The sequence below is a fragment of the Palaemon carinicauda genome, chromosome 8, assembly GCF_036898095.1.
Source record: "Palaemon carinicauda isolate YSFRI2023 chromosome 8, ASM3689809v2, whole genome shotgun sequence".
In the NCBI taxonomy this organism is placed as follows: domain Eukaryota; kingdom Metazoa; phylum Arthropoda; class Malacostraca; order Decapoda; family Palaemonidae; genus Palaemon; species Palaemon carinicauda.
The window spans coordinates 144,081,779-144,091,778 of record NC_090732.1 but is presented as its reverse complement, the minus strand read 5'-3'; the positions used below and the strand labels follow the sequence as shown (position 1 = coordinate 144,091,778).

At 42.8% G+C, this 10,000-nt stretch overlaps 1 protein-coding gene across 1 annotated transcript in view; it reads right to left on the bottom strand.

The window, feature by feature from the left end:
- Nucleotides 1-10,000, bottom strand: part of ND-B16.6 (NADH dehydrogenase (ubiquinone) B16.6 subunit) — a 35,206-nt gene that overhangs the window by 20,404 nt on the left and 4,802 nt on the right. Inside the window, exon 2 of the mRNA XM_068379142.1 lies at nucleotides 4,940-5,018. Within this exon, the coding sequence (XP_068235243.1) occupies nucleotides 4,940-5,018 (79 nt within the window). The remainder of the gene's footprint in view (nucleotides 1-4,939; nucleotides 5,019-10,000) is intronic.

The following is a 10,000-nucleotide window of genomic DNA, read 5'->3' as shown; positions in this document are numbered from 1 at the left end:
AAGACTAGAAGAACATGTAGGGAGTTTGAGTTAGCTAACGCAACAGTGAAACACGATACAAGAAAGCTAATATCTTCCAACATCTGGGGTAAAGACCTCTTTCCAGACGAGGTAGTCAAGGAAGTGATTAAAAACGCCTCCACGGAGAAAGTAGGACTTCTCCAAAAGTGGGGCATCCTTTCAAAAAGAGAATCTTCTAAGATTGTGGGTCCCCAACCTAAAAGGAAGATGGAGAGGTCTGGACATCCATTTAGAGCGGTTCAACAACGATCCACAGTTGTAGTGACCAAGATGTCACAGACAAATGGTTGAAAAGAGATTCCTACTGATCAGTCGAAGCATAGAAATGCTTCTAGTAGGAGGGAGATTCCTTTAGGATCGCTGGACCTTCGATCCTTGGGTCAATGGCCTAATCAAGATGGGACTAAGATGAGAGGTGGAGATATCTCTACCATCATTTCCTCTACTCCTCCGATTATCCAAAACCCTCCTGGAGGAGTTCACCCGAGAGCTCTAGTCTAGAGCATACAGGTGGTAAGGAAACTTTAGTCCACCGAATTCCAGGGAAGGCCGTTGTGTGTTTACGAGAAGGGCTCAAGAAAATTCAGTCCTTCAGGACTTATCACCACTCAACAAGTCCAAATAAAACAACAAGTCCAGGAGGTTTATCCTCCTGAACATAAGGACCCCGATGGAAAAAAGGGTGCCTATAGTCTTACCCATGGCAATCGCAGATTAGGTAGCCAGGTGTACCACCTGTGCGCCCTCTACCCAGGTACCTGGAACCATTCCAACTATTCCTCAGATCTTCCATGCCCTTAGGTCTCTAGAGGGCAGGAGGGTGGGAATTAAATTATATATAACTACCAGGTAAGTATGTTCAAAAATTTATTTTATTATGAAAATTTCATTTTTAAATATCTGACTTACTTGGTAGTTATATATATATAACTGATTGACACCTTTGGTGGAGGGTCAGAGACAGCCAACATTGTTGGAATTTACCTATAATAAACAAGCTTAAGGGTTCGTACCTGTTAAGGAAGCTGACTTCAATGAATTACTGCCTCATTATGTCCGCTTTCCTTACGAGATCCAGCGATCCACCCAGAGGGCTGAAGACCTCTAGGAACTGTCAAACCGGTGTATAAACTCTATGTGACAGGAACTCCTCCAATACCCTTGTTCCGGTTGCTCCCAAGGAACAAACTGACCACCTGACTAAAATCAATGATTGTGGAAGACTGCGTCCAATCTCCACAAACAACCATAAAAATACAATACAGTAGTTCCAAGAGAAGAAAAGGGTATTACGATACGGGAATATAGTGGTAGACCCTTCCCCCACTAATGCACTCGCTGCTACGAATGGTCCCAGGGTGTAGCAGTCCTCATAAAGAGTCTGGACAAGTTTCAAATAGTGTGAGGCGAACACAGATTTACTCCAAAATGTCGTGTCCATAATGCTTTGCAAAGACCTATTCTGCTTGAAGGCTACAGAAGTTGCCACAGCTCTAACTTCATGTGCCTTGACCTTCAAAAGCTTGAGGTCTGCCTCACTACAATGTGAATGAGCCTCCCTTATTAAGAGCCTGAAGAAGAAGGATAGTGCATTCTTAGACATCTGTAACGAAGGTTTCTTTACTGAGCACCAAAGTGCTTCAGACTTAACCCGTAAATTCTTCGTTCTTTCCAGGTAGAACTTCAGGGCTCTTACTGGACACAGGACCTTCTCTGATTCCTCTCCAACCAAATCCGAAAGGTTCGGAATTTCAAAAGCCTTGGGCCAGGGTTGTGAAGGGCGTTCGTTCTTAGCAAGAAAGCCTAACTGTACGGAGCAGATGGCCTTGCTATCTCTAAAGCCTACATTTTTGTTGAAGGCATGAATCTCACTGACCCTTTTTGCTGTCGCCAAACTGACTAAAAAGTGTCTTCATGGTGAGGTCCTTAAACGAGGCTGAATGTAAAGGCTCAAACCTGTTACTCATTAGGAACTTCAAGACTATGTCCAGATTCCAAGCTGGCGATTCCTGATGTTGTTCCTTAGTCGTTTCAAAGGATTTGAGAAGGTCCTGGAGATCTTTGTTATTGGACAGGTCCAAATTCCTATGCCTGAAGACGGCCGCTAACATGCTCCTGTAACCATTGACGGTTGAGGTCGAAAAGTTACGTTTCCTTCTAAGGTATAGAAGGAAGTCGGCATCATGGCAGCTTCTGAAGGGGAGAAACAGATCGAGGCGGTAGTAGCCCTCTCTTCAGCTGCTCCTTGTCCCAGGATGGCGATTGCAGGCTCCACAGTACAGGGACCTGCGCGATGCCCTTCAGGAAGGTAAAACTAGCTCTGGGATTTTAGGCCTTGAAGAAGCTTGGAGGACCTCTGGCTCTTGGGGGCTTCTGCATGGTTTGCCACGATCTTGTCCACGTGAGCCTTACCCAGCCTAACATCCCTAGCCAAAGGCAGGGCTAGCGAGGGTCTCCGCTGCACCGGGGCATCACCCAGCCTGCTGAGGCTCGAGAGCCAGACTTCGTCGGAGGAGGGCTCGGGTTCGTCCAGTCTGTGATGCCTCCTAATGAGTCCTATTACCCTCCTGTAGGTCGAAACTTCTGCTGCTGAACCTTCTCCGTTGTCGTCCATTTCCTCTGTAGGACGCCCTGTTGCCTGTGACGGAGGTTGCTGTGTGGGGGCGGGGGGAAACATCTTGGAATGGTCCAACTTCGGCGGCTCAGGGCGTAGCATGGGCATCGCCGTCGGGACGGAGGCCTCTGTCCTGGACTTATCCCAGCTTACGGAGGTCCAGGTAGATGCGGGCTTGCTTGTCGAAGGGAGTTGCTTGTCTCGTTCCTGCAGACTCGACGTTGACTTGGAGGTCGGGACGCGGCTGCCAGACCAAAGGGGCAACTCTCTCCGCTGGGCAGATTGAGTCGGAACCTTCGCGGACTTATGCCTGTCCGCTGGGACCTGAAAAGACGATTCCCTCCGTTGATCGTATCTGCCGCTGGATACGTACCTCACTGGTAAGCGAGCCCTTGGGAGCCAGTTCGAGGGGCCCGGAACTGGTGTCATCTCGAGAAGTTTGCTACAAGGAATGACGGCCCATTCTTCCCCCGAGGAGTCACTTCTCCTAAACTTCCTCCTGGGGGATCTAGAGCGGCTACCCCCGTGGCGGGATCTGGAGCGGGAGCGAGAACGAGAATGTTTCCTCCGGGACCTCTCACGACTTCTCCTATGGTCCCTCGGGGCTCCGTCTTCCGAGGAGCAAGAGTAGGCTTCAACCGAGGAGCCCGACATCTTGCATGTTCTCACCGGCGGGCCCGACTCGTGCCGCGTTGTTGATGGGTCCGCGCGTCGCACGATGGAAGAAGAGGGCTGTAGGAAGACGGACGGAAACATAGCTGAAGGCGCTGGAGGGGAGCGTGGGCGTTCCTCAATGGGGGGCCCATATTTCAAAACCTTCCTCCATCCTCAACGGAGACCTGAAGGGCATCTTCGGCGGCACCCACGCGAGGGAGTCCGAAGGCGGCGAGTCTTCCTTCTCGGCGGAACCCTCGGCTGCGGAAGCACCTTAAAAACATGCCCAAGAGGCGGGAGAAGAGATAGGCACAGTTTTTTCCCACATAGGATCATCTGAGGAGACGGGCCCTGCTTGCACCAGGGTTCCGTCCCCCATCCCTCCCTCAGGCCCCTCACTTGCCTGGAATGACGCCACAACACCACTATCCCGTAAATCAGACTCCTGGGGAAGGGCCACAGGCCTCTTCCCCGCAACCGACTTACCTCGTCCCCTACTCTGGGTAGGGGAAGGCGGCAGCAAGGCTCTGTCTGACGATACGCCCGGCGAAGCAAGAGGAGAAGAGACGCTCGGCTTCTTAGACGCCGCCTTCTTTTTGGTGCCGTAACGCACCCACTGCGCCTCGTTCCAGGACTCGCACTCCGGACACGTGGCTGTAGGGGAACACACACTGCCCCTTCACAAAGAACACAAGGAGTGCGGGTCAACTTCAGGTTTCGACAGGAAAGCATCACACGATTTACTGGCCATAGGCCAAGGACAACGGTGGGGATGCTCCAATACGCACTAGTAAGGCACCGCGAGACACAGGAACACAAAGGGAAAGGATAAGGGGGAGCACAAAGGTACCACGTGGGAACCGCATGAGACACAAAGGGGGCCGGGGACACAAAGGGTCACACTGGATAAGGAGAGCGTCGTGATGTTATCACGAAGCGACCAGAGAACTTACTGGGGATCGAGACCTGAGCAAGCATGCTCTCTGACCCGGAGTCGCCTCAGGGCACATATTACAATACCTGAGGTTACCCCTCATAGAAAACGGGAGTAGGGTAAACTACACAAAACACTGGTCGGTTGGGAGGAGATCCCAGATACTCCTAAGAAGGTACAGTAGTTCGAGGTAAGTACTCAGTGTTGGAACAATTATAAATTAAATGAACCCAGTACATGTATCTTGCATCCCATCTTAGAACATTATTTCACAAATGCAACTTGTTAACTTTATAAATTTTATTCTGTATAACTTTTAAGTATCATAAATTGTAGAACTGTGCATTGAGAATCCTATCATGAAGAATGGTTTTCTGGGAATTATCATTATGATTTATATCACTATTCTGATGACCAATAGCAATTGTGTATTGGGGGTAATACTAATAATGTAACTGAAATGCAATGAGTCTAATCTAGCATTCTTCATTGATATTTTCCGTGTTGGGATAGGATTGTTGGTAAGACTGGAGTCCTGAGGTTAGGTGCTACCACCATCGTCAGCTTTCCCTATTAACAACAGTGGCTACACTGTCACCATCATTACAGGACTGAACACAAAGTTATATCTACAGAAGTCATTTTGTCAACTTTTGGTAGTTAATTCAGTTCTTAGAGAAGAACACTTTTAAAGTAGGTAAGAAATCACAACTCACCTGATTACTTTCACTGTTTCATAGTAAATATAGAGGCCAAGGGATGTAAGAGCACCAAACCCAGCAAATAAACCCAAACCTAGAATAAGATATAAATATTAATAGACAATCCAATACAATCTAAAAAGATACATTATTTCTGATATATACTCCCAACATCAAAATTTGCTCACATTTATTATAAAGTATCAATGTGCAGTTATTTCTAAAAATCAATAATTTTCTGAGTCATTTGTACTTTACCTCACTATACAAACCCGAGTCCTTTAAAAAAGAGTATAGTATGTCTACAACAATGTCTAAAACACTAGTTGGAATGGCCATTGAAAAAATAACAAGGTTGGGACAGTAGTTAGCAGAGGTAGGTAAGGGAAGCCACCCACCTGCATCATGTCACTTTTGACCTTCATCTCAAGGACAGGAAGGGTGATATAAAGGACTCAAGTTTGTACAGTAAAAAAAATGCAAACTATTTAAAAATTTGTGATTTACTCCGATGCATATATAAACCATTGTCCTTTACAATGTGGACTCATTCTTAGGTGGGGGCCTGTCCCAGAGAACCAGAGTGATAGGTTTTTTTATTCCCTGGACACGTCATCCTTCCTGGTTCCATAAGGGAGGAAGGAAGGAGACTCCAACAATCTCCTTGCAGCTAATCATAGAGATACTGAAACGGTTTTGGCCTTGGTCAGTCCTGGCTTAAAGGAAGCAAGTACTAGGCCATGAAAAACCTACCGTTATACTGTATTTTTGGGCTCAGCCATGTCATCCTCATGGTAGGTTCCTTTAGGCAGCTTTCTAAGGGATATTTAGCTACAGTGATACTCCCAGAGAATTGACCATAGGTCTCCAGAATTCGAATTCCTGTCACCCCGAATAGAGTTTTCGCTCTGAGGGGGAAGAGTGGCGAAAATGAAGGGGAGCCGTCATCAAGGTTACCCGAAGGATCCCCTTCCCGTACTACTACAGCGCCACGCATGGCAACTCATTCCTTTTTTTAGGATCTCGAAAGACAGTATTGACTTTATAGAAGAATACAAGTCAAAATCAACCAGAAGACAATATGAATCATCTTGGAAGAAGTGGGTCTCTTTTGTTAAAGCAAAAAACCTGACAGAAATCTTGATAGACTTCTGCCTGTCCTTCTTCATCCACCTTCACGAACAAGGTTTGGCTTTCACCACGATAACTACGTGTAAGTCAGCTTTGACTAGACCTTTTCTATACGCCTTCCAGGTGGACCTATAGAACGAAATCTTCAACAAGATTCCGAAGGCTTGCACTGGACTTAAACCAGCAGTCCCTCCGAAGCCCATTTCAAGGTCTTTGGACAAAGTCTTGCGCTATGCTTTGAACTTGAACAACGAAGATTGCTCCCTAAAGGATCTAATACAAAAAGTGATATTTCTGTTTGCTCTAGCCTCCGGGGCTAGAGTTAGTGAAATAGTAGCCCTATCAAGAGACGAGGGCCATATTCAGTTCACAGAAGAGGGAGAATTGAACCTTTTTCCCGATCCTACCTTTCTCGCCAAAAACGAGCTACCCACCAAAAGGTGGGGTCCTTGGAGAATCTGCCCTCTGAAGGAAGATGTCTCTCTATGTCCAGTAGTGTCTAAAGGTCTATCTTCAAAGAACTTCAGACTTCAAGGGAGGACAGCTCTTCATAGGCAAAACCTCAGGATCAAACTTATCCCTGAAACAACTGAGGGTGAGGCTCAACTATTTTATTTGCAGAGCAGATCCTGACAGTACACTCGCAGGTCATGATCCGAGAAAAATTGCTTCCTCGCTAAACTTTATTACGTATATGGACTTTGATAGACTCTGCTCATACACAGGTTGGAAATCCTCTAGTCTTTTACAAACATTATGCGAAGAAAGTGCATGAGATAAAGCACTATGTGGTGGCGGCAGGTAGTGTTATAAAACCTATCTTCTAGTGCTGCGATGAACAGTGAACTGTTTGGGACTAGTTATGGGTGAAAAGGTGTTAACACCTTCAAGTGTAATACCTTTTATTAAGGGTCACCCTGGTGCCCCTGGGACTATTCTTTATAGGTGTAGAATCAATCCAATAACACCAGTGCCGTGTGTGCATTCGTACGCAGTGTTTAAACTCATCCAACATTTACAGTGAAATTATCTTAATTTTACAATAATTTTGAGTGCCCCTGTTTTAATATATATTTCTTCCCTTACAGGTAATAAATATAAATGTACCTCTTGATTGTTGGTTTTGGAGGATATGATTCTATCTTAATACATTCGTTGTTGTTTTTATGTTGTCTATACAAATAAATATAAAAAATGTATTTGCGTCTTATTCAGCCCATAAGTAGCTAAATAAAACTAGCCAGAGTCCTTTAATTATTTTTCCTAAATAACATATAACACTTGAATCTGCTTACACGTATGAACATACTTATGGTAAATTAATTCCATTTGTTCCTACATATACAAACCTTCTTGCTTCTATAGTCAGAGTTGACAGTTTCCCTGCAGGGGGCAGGAAGCCCTAAGCTCATTCCAAGCTTAACGGATATGACGAATAACAGTAGCGTCATATATTTATGCAGTCTGGGTGACCATATTCAAGGTTAAGGCACTTATACAAACCCACAGATATAATACTTTCAGGTAATTCTCTGGTAAACATCCATCAGGACGACATGGCTGAGCCCAAAAAATGGATTTTGAAGCAAAGCGAAAAATCTATCTTTGGGTGATAGCCATGTCGTCCTAAAGGACCCACCCTCCTTTTCTAAGAAAAGGAATATACATATGTAACAATCCCCAACCGAAACTACTCTATCTGTAGCCATCCATGCTTAATTGCAACAAGGAATGAGTTGCCATGCATGGCACTGTAGTAGTACAGGAAGGGGATCCACCAGGTAACCTTGATGACGGCTCCCCTTTATTTTCGCCACTCTTCCCCCTCAGAGCGAAAACTCTGTTCAGGGTGAAGATTGCCATGTGTCGTATCAAGAAATACGTCCCCTGATATTATGCAATATCCTTAAGAATTTTCTTAAGGATACTCGTGCCAGGAGTTAGAATTCTGGAGACCTATGGTCAATTCTCAGGGAGTATCACTGTAGCTAAATATCCCTTAGAAAGCTGCCTAAAGGGACCCTCCATCAGGACGACATGGCTATCTCACCCAAAAATAGATTTTTCGCTTTGCTTCAAAATCTGTTAAGGGAGCTACCATTGGACGTGATGGACCTCCTTAAAGTATTTAATTTTTTTTTCCTTTCCTCACCGATCTATTTTCCCTGTTGGAGCCCCTGGGCTTATAGCACCCTGCTTTTCAAACTAAGGTTGTAGCTTTGCAAATGCAAATAATAATAATATTAGTATGCATATATATATACATACAGTATATATATATATAAATATATATATATATATATATATATATATATATATATATATATATATATATATATATATTTATATATATATATTTATATATATATATATATATATATATATATATATATATATATATATATATACATAAATATATATATATATACATAAATATATATATATAATGTATATATATATATATATATATATATATATATATATATATATATATATATATATATATATATATATACATAAATATATATATATATATATATATACTGTATATATATATATATATATATATATATATATATATATATATATATATATACATAAATATATATATATATATATATATATATATAAATATATATATATATATATATATATATATATATATATATATATATATATATATATATATATATATATATATATATATATATATATACATAAATATATATATATATATATATATATATATATATATATATATATATATATATATATATAAATACACATATATATATATATATATATATATATATATATATATATATATATATATATATATATATATATACTGTATATATATACAGTGGAACCTCTACATACGAATGTCCTGACATAAGAATTTTCCAACATCCGAAGTAAAATTCGACCAAATTTCTGTCTCGACACCCGAAGTGTTGCTCCAGCATACGGAGTAAACATTACGTGCACGCGTGGAATTTTCTTGAAAGCGCCCAGCTTCGTTTGTTGTTGACGCCGCTAGACGGCCGCACATTGGAGGGACGCCAATCGAGTGTCACCTTAATCAGTCCTCTCATCTTGTGCGCATCGTGTGGTTGTTCTCTATTCACTCAGATATTAACAGTGTTTTTTATCTTCCTTTTTCACGTGTTGTTTTCTGTGTTTCCTAATCATGGGTCCTAAAAAGCTTAGTTTCGGTTCAGGAAGTAGTAGTAGTGGTGAGAAAGGAGGAAGTCTATGCTTTCATTAGAATTAAAGCAAGAAATAATAGAAAAGCATGAGCGAGGTGTACGTGTTAGCAATCTGACTAAACAATATGGCCAAAATATGTCTACGATCTCGACGATCATAAAACAGAAGGCACCTATTAAATCAGTGAAACCTTCGAAGGGGATCACGATTATTTCCTAACGTCGTAGCCCTACCCTTGAAGAGATGGAACGACTTTTGTTAATATGGATCAAAGACAAGGAGATTGTTGGCGATACGATCACGGAAACGATCATTTGTGAGAAGGCCAGCGCTATCTACAATGACTTGAAGGCGGCGTACTGTCGGGGTGACGCAGGGGAGAGTTCAGCCGATCCTACGACGGAAGAATTCAAGGCGTCTCGAGGTTGGTTCGAAAAATTTAGGAAACGGACCGGGATTCATTCAGTAGTTCATCATGGAGAAGCTTCGAGTTCGGACACCAAGGCTGCTAAAGACTTTGTTAAAAAGTTCGAAAGCATCGTGGCGGAGGAAGGTTACGTAGAGCAGCAGGTGTTCAACTGTGATGAAACCGGTCTGTTTTGGAAAAAGATGCCTAGTCGAACGTACATTACCGCCGAAGAGAAAAAAATGCCTGGATATAAGCCCATGAAGGATCGGTTGACTCTTGCACTTTGTGCCAATGCCACCGGGGACTGCAAAATAAAGCCGTTATTG